The 17,094-nt window shown below is 38.2% G+C and overlaps 1 protein-coding gene across 1 annotated transcript in view; it reads left to right on the forward strand.

Moving 5' to 3' along the window:
* FAF1 (Fas associated factor 1) overlaps positions 1-17,094 on the forward strand; it is a 319,384-nt gene that overhangs the window by 193,582 nt on the left and 108,708 nt on the right. The window contains exons 7-10 of the mRNA XM_074221481.1: positions 170-265; positions 14,795-14,921; positions 15,594-15,657; positions 16,668-16,749. Of these exons, the coding sequence (XP_074077582.1) occupies positions 170-265; positions 14,795-14,921; positions 15,594-15,657; positions 16,668-16,749 (369 nt within the window). The remainder of the gene's footprint in view (positions 1-169; positions 266-14,794; positions 14,922-15,593; positions 15,658-16,667; positions 16,750-17,094) is intronic.

Raw genomic sequence — 17,094 nt, forward strand, 5'->3', positions numbered from 1 at the left:
TATCCACTGGATATCACCAATGACTTATCAGGTTTCTTTCCCTTACAAGTCTCTTCATTGAGTCCTACCTAAGTTACCTGGACACATTTCCTAATATAATAGTGGGAACTATCAGAAAGGTTCTCCACTTTCTTGGACTTCACTCACCAGTGGCTGCTTCTGTTTGCAGATGTGCCTCGTGGCAGCGGGACTCACCTACCCTTGTCACCAGCTCACAGTGGGGAGAAGGTCTTCACCAGCACAAGCCCGGGAAGAGTCAGAAGAGGTAAGACTGCTCTGTTGGTCACCCCAGGAAGTGGGGTACTGTCAAGACAAAAAACTACTAGTGTAAGTCAGTGAATAACTGAGACTTTGGTTCTCCTTCTTCACCTCTGAATATGATGCCTAAAGAATGCTTGGCCTGGTTTTATTTGAGTCAAGGGAAGTCTGTACCCCCAAACTATATCATTGTCATGTATTTCTTTGTCATTGAAACAGAAAAGAGGTTGTCACATAATTGGGGGGGGTATGTGAATTGCCCAGCTTCTAGTATCCTCAAAATGCCAAGAGATAGAAAGAGGAGGGTCCCTAGCTGGTAACCAACTTAGAGTAAGTCAGGAGCATGAGACATGCAGTGGTTGAGATTACAGCTTCATTTGTGTAATTAGATATAACTGATTAAATAACCAGGTAATATCTACAATGCTCAGGAGCAAGAGTGCTAGGTCTAACTGTCAGAAGACTTGGGTTTCGATCTCAATTTTGCTACTGTGTCACCTTTAGGATCAGGTCCCTTCTGTTCTCTGAACCTCAGTTTTCTCATCTGCAAAATGGACCTCTGAAGTGTCTTCCAGTTCTAAATATTATAAGGAAACTTGAGGAGTAAAGGACTGAGGATTGAGACTAGAAGGATTGCTAAAGAGGCCTCCTTCTCATTATTATTTAAAGTTCTTGGTTTGATCACTAACCTTCTTTTTATGTTCTTCATTGTATCTGAAAATGATCAGGTCTGCTGATGCTAGTTAAATTCATAACAAAAAGGATTTTTTTTTTCAAAATACAAAGAGGCTGCTCTGTAAGAGAGTGAAGTTTTTTTCTCCCACCACCCTTTTACCATTTTCTTGACCCTTTTAGCACAATTTTCCTGCACATAATGCTTTTGTTCCTAGGAGCCCAAGCATTTCATGCTGTTTTTCTCTCCTGTGCTGAATACAACCCAAGGAGGTTAAGTGCCTTTAAAGTGCCTGGGCCCCCTTATATTAAGTGATCTAGCCAAAAAAGGCGTGAATGTCTGTTCAAAAACATTGCTTGAAGAGTTTGCTGAAAGGTGACAGGGGCCTGGTTTCTCTCTACAACCTTTCCTTCTCTGACACTCCCTTTTTAAGGTTTGTTGAATTGAGAGCCTTCACCAGTGAGGATGTAATGATAGACAACATGTTCATTCATTCCAAATATGTTGAACTTGCTGGATGCTGAACACAGGGCTGATCATTAGGAATTTTTTTTTTCTTTTTAGGTTTTTGCAAGGCAATGGGGTTAAGTGGCTTGCCCAAGGCCACAGTTAGGTAATTATTAAGTGTCTGAGGTCGGATTTGAACTCAAGTCCTCCTGACTTCAGGGTTGGTGCTCTATCCACTGTGCCATCTAGCCACCCCAGGAAATCTTAATAAGGTGGGCTCCCTACCTTTATGGAGCATCTATTCTAGACTGTGACAAACAGAGAATTCTGTTTCAATTATGGGCAACAATTGACTAGACTTGATGAGCTAGTAGTATGTATTGAGTCCTTCTCTTTGTACCAACTTTTACTAAGTGAAGTTATATTATTAGATCATCTTATTTCAGTTTAATTCAGCCAGCATTTATTAAGTACCTACTATGAAGCACTTTAAGAGATGACATTATAAGTGCATGGCATAGATAGACAACTCAGATCTTTGAGAGGTGTATATTCTATTCTGCATTTTATGAGCCATGGAAATTCCCAGAAATATCCATCAATGAATTTTGTTTGTATTATCTTGGTGCACAGTGGATAGAGCACCTGGCCTGGAGGCAGGAAGACTTGAGTTCAAATTTGGCCTCAGACATATTTTCTGTGTGACCCTGGACAAGTCACTTAGCAGCTCTGTTTGCCTCAATTCCTCATCTGAAAAATGAATTGGAGAGGAAAATGGCAGTGCACTACAGTAATAGAATCTCAAAGAACTGTCAGGCATGACTGAAAAGACTGAATTACAACAATAAAGAATGTTGGTCACTCAATCAAGTTTTTATTAAGTGCCTACTCTCTTCCTGGTTTTATATAAGGCACAGGAAATTACTGCCAACTTCTTCTGCTACTTGGAAATTATCTTTGCTATACCTCTTGCAGAAGGTTGAGAAAAGCAAAAGTACCTTTAAGTCCATTTTTACACAGACCTTGAATTTAGAATGTTTCAATCACAAAATCATAGAGGTAGAAGAGATTTCATCTTTTTCATTCTGCCATTTGATGTAAGAATATTTGTTATTGTATTCCTGGCACTAAATCAGTTGCCATTATCTGCAGAACTGCATGATAATAGTCAAATCATTGCCTGTCAAAAGAGTTCATGAAGGTAGAGCCAAGATGGTGAAGTGAAGGTAGGGATTTGCCTGAGCTCTCCCAAATTCCCCTCCAAATAATTTTAAAGTAATGCCTCAAAATGAATTCAGAATAACAGAACCAACAAAAATGATGTGGTGAAACAATTTTTCAGCTCAAGACAATTTAGAAGATTGGCAAAAAAGATGTGTCTCACTGGTATGAAAGTGGATCACAGTATAATTCAGGCCATGCTTCAGCAGTGAGTCTTGGAGGTGATTGAATCAACTGCAGCTTCCAAAGCTCTCAGCCAGTCAGAAGGAGATTACAGAGGGAGATATATAGTTCTACTTCAGAGTCCCTGAACAAGGAAGAGTTCTAGTAAGAGCAGGGAACCCTGGTCATGGGGCAGGGTGAAAAAGAGTACTTGTGGTCACTAATAGGCCAGGAAAGCAATGACCACACCTCTCTTTAGCTCATATCATCTTACAAGAACTAAATACTTGCAGACCCCCAGAACTAGCTCTGAAAATAGAAACACAAAAAACCTGTTATTTGGGGCAGTGTTCGCTTCACCCTGAGAGGAAAGCCCAACTTTACCATAGAGTTAAAAATCAAGGGGCAGCTAGATGGCACAATGGATAGAGCACCAACCCTGGAGTCAGGAGGACCTGAGTTTAAATCCGATCTCAGACACTTAATAATTACCTACCTGTGTTACCTTGGGCAAGTCACTTAACCCCACTGCCTTGCCAGAAAAACAAATCAAGATATAGACTGGGAGCAGCTGGGTGGTGCAATGGATGGACCACCGGATGGAGCACCAGCCCTGGAGTAGGAGGATCTGAGTTCACATCCAGCCTCAGACATTTAATAATTGCCTAGCTGTGTTACCTTGGGCAAGTTACTTAATCCCATTTCTTTAAGTAAAAAAAAAAGAAAATAGGCTGGACAAATGAGCAAACAAAAAGAACCTGACCATGGTGACAGGGAAGATCAAACAGAGAAGTGTATCAGTGGAATAGATTAGGTTCAAAAGAAACAATAGTAAAGGACTACATAATCTACTGTTTGATAAACCCAAAGATTCTAGCTTCTGGGATAAGAATTCACTATTTGACAAAAACTGGAAAATAGTATGGCAGATACTAGGCATAGACCAACATCTTACACCTTATCCCAAAATAAGTTTGAAATGGGTACAGGATTTAGACAATAAAAGGTGATATCTTAGGCCAATAAAACTGTGCATATTCTTTGATCCAGTAATACCACTACTGGGTCTATATACCAAAGAGATCATAAAAAAAGGGAAAAGACCCACATGTACAAATATATTTGTGGCAACTTTTTCGTAGTGGCAAAAAATCAGAAATTGAGGGAATTCCCATCATTTGGGAATGGCTGAACAAATTGTGGTATATGAATATTATGGAGTACTATTATTCTGTATGAAACACTTTAGAAAAGTCTGGAAAGGGGCAGCTAGGTGGTGCAGTGGATAAAGCACCGGCCCTGGAGTCAGGAGTACCTGGGTTCAAATCCAGTCTCAGACACTTAATAATTACCTGTCTGTGTGGCCTTGGGCAAGCCACTTAACCCCATTTGCCTTGCAAAAACCTAAAAAAAAAAAAAAAGTCTAGAAAGACTTGCATGAACTGATGCTGAGTGAAGTGAGCAGAACCAGCATCATTGTGAGCTGAATCATCAACTATGATGGATGCAGCACCTCTCAACAGTTAAGTGATCAGAGACAATCCTGAGTCCCATCACTTGCTGACTAATAAAGGGAGAAGAAATGGAAGCATTGTCAGATTTTATATTCTTAGGCTCCAAGATCAGTGCAGATGGTGACTACAGTCATAAAATTAAGGTGCTTACTCCTTGGAAGGAAAGCTATGGCAAATCAAGACTAAAAAGCAGAGATGTCACCTTGCCAACAAAGGTCCCTATAGTCAAAGCTCTTGTTTTTCCAGTAATATTGTACAAGAGTAGTGTGTGACAGTTGTACTTTAAGGAAAGTTGTATGCCGCAGAGTTAACACTTTTGAAATATGATTCTGGAGAAGACTTTTGAGAATTCTTTGGACAGCCCGGAGATCAAATCAATCAATACATAAAGAAATTAATTCAGATTATTCACTGGAAGTCCAAAAATTGAAGCTACAGCTTAAATATTTCAGCCATATAATGGTACGACTGGATTTATTAAAAAGACCCTAAAGCAAAAGGTAAATGGGATGGCAGAAGACAAAGTGGATCTATAGTACCTTGGAAACAATGAATATAAATCTGAACAGACTTTGGAAAATAGAAGGACCTAGCATGACATGGTCCACAGGATCCTGAAGAGTCAGGCATGGCTGAACAACAGCAACAGCAGTCAGAATCTCATAAGATTTAGTAACTTCTGCATTACAAAATTGGATAGTTTGGTATTCCAGAGATTACAGGAGCTAGGACTACAGCCAGGAACCACCTAGCCAGCAAAACTGAGTATAATCCTTCAAGGGGAAAAATATGGGTTTTTCAATGAAATAGAGGACTGTCAGGCATTCAAAATGAAAATACCAGAGCTGAATTGAAAATTTGACTTTGAAATATAAGATTCAAGACTCAAGGTAAACAGAAAAGTAAAGCATGTGGATTTAGTAAGGGAGGGAGGGAAGGACAGACTGACAGGCATGTAAGAAAAAAATAAGATAAATACACAGTTTTCAGTACTTTGAGTTAAATAAATTTACCATAAAACAGAAGCAGATAGCAAAAAGAATTAAAAACCAGAATTCTCTAAATTTTTTTTATCAGAAACACATGTAAGTAGATACATGGAGTAAAGGACTGGACAAATCTATTATGCTTCATGTGAAGTGAAAAAAATTCAAGGAATTATATAAATTATTTGTTTTTCCAATTACATACAATGATAGTTTCTACCAATCATTTTTTTGCAAGTTTTAAATTTTACAATTTTTCTTCCTCCCCCATCCCCAACTTAGACTTTACATTTGCAACCATTGATAAACCTAGATCAAAAGTGAACCTGTTGTGAGAGAAGAATCAGATCCAAAAGGAAGAAAGAAAACATTAGAGAAAGCAAAATTACATAATATATGACAGTTTTAAAAAATTGAAGATAATAATCTTTAGTCTTCATTTAAACTCCAGAGTTCTTTCTCTGGAAACAGATGGTATTCTCTAGCACAAATCCCATAAAATTTTCCCTGATTATTGCACTGATGTAGTGAGCAAGTCCATAAAGGTTGATCATCACCCCATGTTGTTAGGGTGTACAATGTCTTCTGGTTCTGCTCATCTAGCTCAGCATCAAGTCTTTCTAGGCTTCTCTGAAATCCCATCCCTCATGATTTCTTATGGAACAATAGTGTTTCATCACATACATATACCACAACTTGTTCAGCTATTCCTCAATTGATGGATATCCCCTCAATTTCCTATTCTTTGCTTCCTCAAAAACAACTGCTATATAACATCCATATTCTTAAAGGAAAAGTTAAATGAAGTATAAGAGGAAAAACACAGTTAAACTATTCCTATTTTTTAAAAATACATATATTTTTTACTTTTACAAGTTGTTTTAACATAATTGGGGGACATTTCCAGAGTCAAGATGGCAAAGAGAAACCAGGATGTTGCCTGAACTTTTCCCAGTTTCCCTCAGAAACAAGCTTAAATCAAGCCTGTAAATGGATTTTGGGCAGACAAAACTCACAAAAATTTGGAGTGAAACAATTTTCCAGCTCAAGATATCTGAAAAGAACTTCAGGAAAGGGGAGTCTCACTTGGAAAAAAGGGAAATGCAGTCCAGCTGAGGTAGTGCAGGCAATCCAGGAGGAGATTCTTAGACTTCATTCCCTTCTATCCCATCTCAGCAATCCAGAGGCACAGCAGACCAGCTGTGAGGCCTCCAGCCCCAGCATAGAAGGAAGATTGCAAACCTTCTAAGCCCAGCACAAGAGGTGGGACCAAGCCAGGTCACCCCACAAAGTGAGCAAGCTGTCTGCACTTGAGGCCCCAGCTTGGGATAGCACCCCCTGTTCCCTACAAGCAGAGCTCAACTTTAAAAAAAGAACAAAATCAAAAAGAACCCTGATCATAGAAAGTTCCTGTGGTGACAGGGAAGATCCAAACATGAATTCAGAAGGTGAAAATGGAAAAATGCCTATATGGGAAGCTTCAAAGAAGAATATGAATTGATCTCAACCCCAGAAAGTCCTCTTGAAAGAGCTCAGATAAAAATCAAGTAAAAGAGGTAGAAGGAAAAAAAAAAGAAAAGAAATGACAGTTATATAGGAGAATGGGGGGGGGGGGGAGTTAACAGTTTTGAAAAAGGCCCAAAAATTGACTGAAGAAAACAATTCCTTAAAAAATAGAATTGGCCAAAGAGAAGGGGGGAAAAATCCACTGAAGTAAACAATACCTTTAAAAGTAGAATTGGCCTAATGGAAAAGGAGATGCAAAAACTAACTGAAGAAAATAATTCCTTAAAAATTAGAATTTGGCAAGTGCAAGGTAATGACTATATGAGACATCTACATTTAGTCAAACAAAATTAAAAGAAGAAAAAAAAATGGAAGAAAATGTAAAAGCCTCATTGGAAAAAGCAACTGATCTGGAAATTAGATCCAGAAGAGATAATTTAAGAATTGTTGAACTAGGGGCGGCTAGGTGGCATAGTGGATAAAGCACCAGCCTTGGAGTCAGGAGTACCTGGGTTCAAATTTGGTCTCAGACACTTAATAATTACCTAGCTGTGTGGCCTTGGGCAAGCCACTTAACCCCGTTTGCCTTGCAAAAACCTAAAAAAAAAAATTATTGAACTCCCTGAAAGCCATGATCAGAATATAAGCTTGGGCAACATCTTTCAGGAAATTATCAAGGCAAATTGTCTTATATCTTAGAGAACTAGATCGCAAAATAATCATTGAAAGACTCCACCAGTCACCTCCTGAAAGAAATCCCAAAATGAAAACTCCAAGAAATATTGTTGCCATATTGCAGAATCATCAGATTAAGGAGAAATTGATGTAGACAGAAAAAAAAAACAATTCAAATATCAAGGTGCCATAGTCAGGATTACACTTAATAGCTTCAGCATTAAAGGATCAGAGTGCCTAGAATATGAGATTCAGGAAGGTAAAAGGAACTTGGATTGCAACCAAGAATCAACTATCCAGCAAAACTTAGCATAATCTTTCAGGGAAGATATAATTGGGGAAGAATATAAAATATACCCACACACACACACATACCCCCTTTCACCACTCAAAAGCAAACTGTATTATCAAAATTTTAACTATCACTAAAAATAAAAATTTTTCTACTCCCTCCCCTGCATCTATGTTTGAGGACAAAAGATAAATAAGAATAGAATGTTCCATTTTATAAACTTCTCAAAACATTTATTCCTATTAAAAACACTAGAAAACATAGTAATAAAAGCAGCTGTCCTTTTAAAATGATAAGAAGTATGTCTCTAAAATCACCAACAAGCATTATAATGGAGATAAACTAGAAACCTTTACAATAAGAACAAGGGTGAAGCAAAGATGCCAGTTATCACCACTATTACTCAGCATTTTGCCAGAAATGTTAGCTCAAACAATATAAGAAGACAATTGAAGGAATTAGAATAGACAATAAGAAATAGATGATATGATGATGATTATTTTGTGATGAAAATCCAAGAGAATCAACTAATAAAATTAGAATAATTGACAACTTTAGCAAAACCCATTTAGATCATCAGTATTTCTATATATGAACAACAAAGTCCATTTAAAATAAATGTATACATACAAATTACTTGGGACCCTACCTGCCAAGACAAATTCAAGAACTATGTGAACACAATTGCAAAACACTTTTACACATAAAGTTAGATCTGAACAATTGGAAAAATAGAAATTGCTTATGGCAATATAAAAATGGCAATTCTACATACATTAATTTACTTACACATTGTACCAAAAAAATTACTTCACAGAGCTAGAAAAAAATAGAAACAATTCATCTGATGAACAAAAGGTCAAGAATATTAAGGAAATCAGTTTATTTTTTAAGTGAAAGAAGTAGCTAAGCCATTCCAGATCTCAAACTGTATTACAAAGTTAAAATTATCCAAACAATCTGGTACTGGCTAAGAATTAGACGGGTGCATCAAGAGAATAGATTAGGTACACAATAAACAGTAGAAAATGACCCTAGTAATATAGTGTTTGTGAAATTAAAAAAAAAACCAAGTTCTTGAATTAAAAGCTCATTATTTGACAAAAACTGCTGGGGAAATGGGAAAACTGGAAAACTTTTGCAGAAACTAGCTATAGAATAACATCTCACTCTAGACTAAGATAAGGTCAAAATGGCTAAATGATTTAGATATAAGGGGGGATAAGGTAAGCAGATTAGGGGACTGTGAAATAGTTTACCTATCAGAACTGATCTAGAGAAAGATCAAGGAGAAGCAAAGAGTTGTTGGACTACCTGAAAGTTATGATTGAAAAAAAGTTTTGATACAATATTTCATGATAGTTATGATTAAAAGTATCTTGGTACTAAATCACAATAAATTAATATAATATTACAAGGAAAATTGCTCTTAAGTGCAAGAATAAGAGGGTCACTTAATCCCATTGCCTTGCCAAAAAAAAATTTACTCAGAATCTGACATTATATGGCTTATAATAAACACATGTAAAAATGAGAATTACACATAGTTAAAATAGGGCACTGGAATAGAACTTATTATGCTTTAGCTGATGCTAAAAAAGCAGTAGTAGCAATCATGATCTCAGACAATGTGAAAACTAAATTGGATTTAATTACAAGAGACAAGCAGGGGAAACATGATAAAAGATCATAGACAATAAACAATATCAATATTAAACCTATATGCATCAAATATTATAGCATCTGAATTTTTAAAAGGAAAAGTTAAATGAATTACAAGTGGAAATATGTAGTAGTACTATAATAGTAGAGGGCTATAATCTTCCCCTTTTAGAATTAGATAAATCCTACTTAAAAATAAATAAAAAAGAAATTAAAACAAATAGAATTTTAGATAAGCTAGATATGATAGATATTGGAGAGAATTGAATGGAAATAGAAAAGAATAGACCTTTTTCTTAGTAGTACATAATATCTTTACAAAAATGTACCATATGTTAGGGCATAAAAATTTTATAATGAAATGACTTAGAAAAGCAGGAATATTAAGTGCATCCTTTTGAGATCACAGAACAATCAAGATTATATTTAATAATATAACACAATTTAAAACTTATTGCAGATTAAGCAACTTAATTTTACAGAATGAATAACTTAAAGAACAAATTATAGAAACAATCAGTAATTTCACTAAAGAGGATGTTAACAATGAGGCAACATATAAAAACCTATTGGTACAGCATAAACAGGATCAAAGGAAAATGTTATAGCTCTATAAATGTTCATAGCAGTAACTTAGAGAAAGAAACAGGCTAATAAAAATGAGTATGCAATTTTTAAAAAACAAAGAAAAGAACATACTAAAAATCCCCAGTTAAACTCTAAATTGACAGTCCTAACAGTTGAAATTGAGATTAATAAAAGTGAATGAAAGAAAGTCTTTGAATCAATAAATAAAACCAGAACATGGTTTCATGAAAAAAATAATAGATAAGCTATGGATTTATATGATTTTATAGAGAGGGGAAAAAAAATCACCAGGGGTGGCTAGGTGGCACAGTGGATAAAGCACCAGCCCTGGAGTGAGGAGTACCTGGGTTCAATCCGATCTCAGACACTTAATAATTACCTAGCTGTGTGGCCTTGGGCAAGCCACTTAACCCCATTTGCCTTGCAAAAACCTAAAAAAAAAATCACCAGTATTAAAAGCCAGCCATGTCTTCATTTCTCTATGTGCCTTACTCCTCCCTAACTCTGGACTCTGTCCACCATAGATTGCCAGGTCCTCCTGAACTAAGGGAAGTTCATTTCAAACTTCCAGAACTCATCTTCTCTATGTTGTTGGGGACATAGTGATTCCATTGTTGTCCAGGTTTTTTTTATTTTTTTTACCAATGCAGATCACAAGTGAACTGTTTTGGGCCCACCTGTTTAGTTTTGTTCTATAAGTTGCATGCTGAAAGCCATTCTTCTTATTTGTATAATGTACCCATTTAAAATAATGTTGTTTTATCCAGATACCAAGCTCATCAATATCATTGAAGAATAGAAATTTAAAAAGAGTCTTTGGTTTTGTTCTGACTTCCTCAGTTTACCTAGAACCTTTGATGCCAAGAAAGCCAGCTCCAGATACAACTCAAACCAGAAGTTGAACTCTGCTCACATGCGATCTGTTGCTTTCTCCAGGATGAGCTGAATTTTTTTCAGATATTGATAATTCCATAATCCAGTCATGGCTTTCTTATTGGTCTTTAAAACTGACATTTTAAACTGCATATAAGGTTTAAATAATTTTGGAAGATAAATCTAATTCATCCTAACACACAGCTTCCAAAATAATTTTCCTAAACATGAGTCTAATCATGTCACTCTCTTGCTCAAAAGACTCCAGTCTTCCTTTGGATGCTAAGATAACCTACTAACCATTAACTGGGTATTGAAGACCTCTTGTCATCCATCTTCAGTTCCTTCTATGACCCACTCTTTCCAAGTGCTTGTGTGTCATTTTAACTCCTACCTGCTTTATATTCTCACAGTACAGTGTGACTTAGTGCAACACACATTTATTGACATTTACTGTGTGCCAAGAACTTTGCTGAATGCTCAGTAAGTATAGACAAAAGCAATATGGTACTCAGCTTGAAGGAGATAGCCAGAGTCCAAGGACCCTAGAGTAGATCTCAGGGTCTGTGACCTGAATGGGGGAAAATAAAATCTTTATTGTCACTAACTTCTAATTGAATACAAGCCTTTCCTCAGTTGTTTCAAAGCATAATTCTGAGATCAGATTCATAGGATTTCTTACCATGTCATAATGGAGATCTTCTTGATTTAAAAAAAAAACAACAGGCGAGAAGCCCCTGGACTAGGGGCACACACAACTTAGACACAGAGAAGAAGCAAATGCAAAGTATATTCAGAGTAATATCCTGGGGAGAGAACACTCACCACTGGAGACATCTGGAAATTCTTCTTGTCCCAGATAGCCCTCAAGCTCACCTGACAAGAGAACTGTGGATTCAATGAGACTAAAGTGCAGAGGGACCTTCTATAAACCTGGAGACCATTCACACAAAGGCAAAGTCAAGAGAATAAAGTCCTGTGAGAGCAATAGCTAGGGGCCCCATGTGCAAAGTAGGAGGAGATCCTCCTGGAACAGGCCTTCAGGCCCTGGGAGGAGAAAGCTTCAGCAACCAGGCAGCTCTCCATATTGTCTGAGTGGTCTTCCTGCCCATCTTCACCTTCCAGAATGCTCCTTCTACAGAGTCTGATCAAACACCACCACCTTTAAGAGCACATCTTCCCTAGCTCCCTCCCTCCCTCAGTTTTAGTGCTTGTGAGGAATGTAGGGTGTTGTTGATCTTCACAGGATGGAGTGGGGTCCTTAGGGAATCCATTACAAAGGGAGAATGGCCCCAGCCAATCATAAAACTGGAAGAGTTTTCCTAATCCCATTCCAGAGATGACAAACCCAAGATTAGAAGAACCCAGTTCTCAACTGATCCAGAGTGACCTGGAGATCTTGACCTAATGCAACTGAATTTGGGCAATTAGGTAATTGAATATTATCCCACAAACCCCCTGTGTGGGATTATAATTGGGGTTCATCAGCATATCATGCATCGTATGATGGGGGAAGGATCATATTAGGGACATGTCATAGGATGGGTGGGCCTCAGAGAGCCTATGAAAATCCAAGAGGGAGGGGAAAGAGTTTCTGAAGACTATAAATTACCTGATGTTCAAATGCTACCTTGTGCCTCATGCTAGGTGAGGTACCTGTATGTATCCTGCAGGATTCAGGAATAAAATCTAGAATTTTCTCTCATTTTAGCAGGTTTTTCATTTATAACATTCTCTTCCCCTTTTTTCCAGTTAACTCTGTGAGTGTGTGTGTGGGTGTAGGTGTGTTTGTGCAGGTGCACCCCTTAAAAGTAGAGGTTATCTTTTTTTCATTTGTTCCCCCAGCTCCTAAATAACACTCTAGACAAAGGAGGCATTTTACAGGTATTTGTGGAATTGGAAGTATTTAATGCCATTTCTTTGTCATTAGGTTTTGTGTCTTCTCCTATAATGTGTCTATACAAGATCCTTGTTTGAGAGATACCCTAGCTTAGTGCATGCAGGCTCTCAGTCAAGAAGCCCTGGGTTCAGGTTTTGTCACTGACACTTGCTAGCTGTGTGACCATTAACCTTTCAGTGCCCTTGGCCCCCTCCAAGGTACTGCTAGGTATTGGTGGATTTTTTTTTTTTTCTTAATTACAATGAAATCACAGTCTGGCCCCATTTGGTACACTTTGAATTCCAATAAGAATCTAAGCACCTGGACTTTATTTTAAAGGTAGATTGAGCCATCCTCCTTTGAACCCATATAGATAGTAAGCATGATTGAATGAGATTGTTGGGCTCATTTTTAGAAGCTTCCCCTGACCAAGTCATTGCCTGAAAGAGCCTTACAGCTCCCATCCATCACAAAGTTCATTGAGAGGTTCCCCAAACTCTGCTTTTGGCTGCCTCCCTTGAAGAAGTTGGGGTGGCCACATTTGTTGCCACTCTCTGGGATTTCAGAAGATTCAAAGGCCTCAGTCTTTAGATAGAGCAGCTATGAAGAGAGAGACTCTGAATGCATGGTGGATGGGATCTGGACTATTGTCCAGAGCAAGACTCTGCTTTTCTTAATTTACAAGGATACTCAGCTATCCCAGCATTGTGCATCTTCTGAAACCTGGTCCGAACGAAGAGAAATGAGGTCCAGGATGTGTCAGCATTTTCTCCAGGAAAGAAGGACAAGGACTGAGGATCCCACTTCAGGCAAGCTTGAAGAATGGGGGGAAATCTTTGAAGTGACCTGAGAAAATTGCATCCACGGGGCAAGTTGTCCTGGCCTTCCTGCTCAAAAGGTTGCAACTTAAGAAGAATGCAGCAGCACCCACAGGAGAAAACCCACAGAAAATGCAGAGGTCTCTGCATGAAGTATGGGGAAGCTTAAGACCAGGAGGCACAAGTGACTTCTTTATGGAATGAAGTCCAAGACTGGCAGGTTGCTCCAAAGGAAAGTGATTCCTAATTTAAAAGAGAAGGAGCTACTCCAAGGGATTCCAAATCAACATTGTAAATCAAGCTAATGAACTCATGGGAGAATGTCTAGGCACCAAAATGGAATTAAAGATCAACTGAGGGGACACATTTGGCCCACTCTTCATGTTCACCTTCCTCACCTTTGCCCTGAGAACCTGAGTCTCCTGCTCACCAAGGCACAATGTATTAATTTTGTTTGTATCCCTTATCTTTGAACAGATTATATTCCCCTCAGGGTGTGTAAGCTCCATGAAGGATGTGACTTTCTCAGTTGCGTGTTTGGGGGCCCAATGAGTTGTCTGTCCCGTTAACCATGAGCTGCTGGGGAGGAGGGACTGATTTTGCTAGTCTTTTATTTCTGACCTTAAGCACCTAAAGATCACTTAAATACAAATGGATTGACTGATTGACATTCCTGGGTCTAGAAAGGGCTTCCACCAAAGCACAGACACTGCCTGCCTAAGGTGAGAGGGGTTATACCCTCAGAGTATTCTCCAGTTTGCTTGAAAAGGTGTAAAGAGTAGAGATAATGAACACGAAAAGCCTGACCTCTAATTGTGGAGGACCTTGAAGGTCACTTAGAGGCTTTTTATTATCTCTGAATGATTGAAGGAAGCTGCCAAAGACTTTTACTCCTTAGAAGGCTCAGCATGCTGTATGTGCCTTCTACACTTTTTTACTAGAATTAACACTACCTAGGCCTTATTTCTCTCAGGTGAATTCTCTAAAATCTCTCTTCTAGAGGAAAAGTTATCTAAAATCACATTATTGTGGCCTGTCTTCCATTGTTTCTTCCACCAACATCACTAACTACTTTCTCTGAAGGGAAGCACCTGAGGAAATTAACTGGAAAGGAGAAAGACTGGCAATTGATTCATGGGAGGAGGTCTTTAAAAAGGGGCAGGTTTTCTATGAGGGAGGCTCTGTCCAAGGTTATCTTGCTAAGAGTAATTACTAGCCTCACCCACCTTTCCTTGAATAGCAGTGCACCGATGTTCACATGGTCAGCGACAGTGATGGTGATGACTTTGAAGATGCTCCTGAATTTGGAGTGGATGATGGAGAGATGTTTGGTATCGCATCCTCTGCACTGCGGAAATCACCAATGAGTGAGTATTACTGCTCTCTGGGGCCCAAAATTAGATCAGTGCACCCAACAGAATGCAGATAAGAAGGGCCTCACCTGACTTCATAGTCTGTGGGGGTCAAATTTAGAGGAAATGGTCTAAGCCCTTTCCAGCAGCTCCTCTAGAGCTTTACCTTGGGGTCCTGGTGCCTCCAAGAAGTCCAGAAGAACCTTGTGTTCTGGGCACAATGCTTTTGCTGACAGATTTTACTCACATGCTTAGAGCTACCCAGTTAATGAAAAGCAGCACTGGGTTCTAGTCAGTTCAGCCTGGACAATGGGCAGTGGGAAGAAGCTCATCATTATTTTTCTCTTGTAGCCAGGCCAGTTAACCTGAGCCACTGCCACCACTACTACCTCTTCATTCTCTCCCTAATCCTCCTCTCAATTTTTTTTCAAGAAAAATACCAAAAATCACAAGTGATAACTGGTGCCCATTTTATATATTCCTCAGATTGTTGACAAAATATTCATTCTTCTCTCAGATACCATTCATTATGTTTTGCTGAAATCATGTTACATGTCCACAGGCACTGGCAAGTAAAAGTCTCCCACAAACTATGGAAGAGGCACTAATCTTTCGTTTGTTTCAGGCTTTTTCTGTAAGGTATTTCTTAAAGGTGAGGTTAATGTGTGTGTTTTTCTTTTTAACTAGTGCCAGAAAATGCAGAAAATGAAGGGGATGCCTTATTACAATTTACAGCAGAGTTTTCTTCAAGGTACGGTTAAATCATTAGAATATAAACTTGATGTGTATTACTGTTACTGTGTTGTGGTAGTTGAATTTATTTTTCCATCTGAAAAAATTGGCAGTAAGGTATTTGATGATCCTACAATTAGGTTTATATAAGAATTCATAGATATCTGGCACTGAAACATTATCTAGGACCTTAGTAGCCGACATTTTCTTACATGGCAAGTTTTTTTCCCTATTTTTTATTTTAGGCTTGAAAATAGTATGTTCTCCTTAGAATTCAATTCTCATTAAATAGTTAAGAAAATTAAGAAATGTGGGTTGAGCAGCTCAGTAGATTCATTAGAATTGGAAGGACCTTGGACAGTTGCATTGATCCCTTGTTTTTATGCATCAGAAACTTTCAACTAGAAGAAAGCAGGACCTTTAAGGAGGCCTCCCTGGCATCTTCAGTTCCATCCAGCCAGAGTCAGAACTCTAGACTCTACTCCTAACCCAATGCCTCCAGAAACCAAATGAGGTGGAAGAACAAAGAGACTCCCATTTTTTCCCTATGGGCCTTTAATTGTACCCACTTGAAGCCCAGGGAGAATCCCTGTGATTTCACTGGGGCAGAAAATTCCTAAACTACCAATTTGGTAGTTTTCTTTCTCGGGAATGTGTACAGCCTCAGAGAGCTCCCTGAGACCCTGAGGGGCTGAATGACTTTTCTACTATCACCTGGCCAGGATGGTCCTCCTAGCTTTGGGGCCAGACTTTCTTTTTGTCAGACAGGCTGCCTCTCTTCTGTATTTTAAAAATGTTAATCTGATGAATGTCACTTTTTTATGCTAGATTGCTAACTCTCACTGAAAGTGTTAGGACAATGAACACAAATGAAGTTGTAATAACGAGCCCTAATAAAGTTCAAAGGTGTAGGGTGATGTTCCTACTCAGATGCTTTACCTTGTATTCCTTTTTTTTTAAGTTGCAAAATGTCAAAATCAGTATAAAATCCATTTTAATTCATTTGTTGTCTTAATTTTTTTCCCCTAGATATGGAGACTGCCATCCTGTTTATTTTATTGGATCACTAGAAGCTGCTTTCCAAGAAGCCTTCTATGGGAAAGCCCGAGATGTAAGTGAACTACGGAACAGTCAGATTAGAAGTGGCCCAGGGTTGGTTACCCCATAAATAGGAAGCTCTGTTCAGAGCTGAGCAACAACCTTGAGACCAGAAGATGTGGATTTGTGAGCCTTCTGTCCATTTTTCTCAACGATCCCTAAATTTTGACTTTCAGATTTTGGTAGGTTTTCAAAGATAGGCTTTTTAGATGAACTTTGAGAAATGTGATCCATAGTGAAAAACAGAACTATGCCTGTATTACAGGATTACTAAGGAGAGGAGAAACATGGAAATAAATATCATTTTCATATGGAAGCTGTTGATTTTAATATCTACTAAATGAATATAATCTCTGCT

The sequence above is a fragment of the Macrotis lagotis genome, chromosome 2 (assembly GCF_037893015.1).
Source record: "Macrotis lagotis isolate mMagLag1 chromosome 2, bilby.v1.9.chrom.fasta, whole genome shotgun sequence".
Lineage (NCBI taxonomy): Eukaryota > Metazoa > Chordata > Mammalia > Peramelemorphia > Peramelidae > Macrotis > Macrotis lagotis.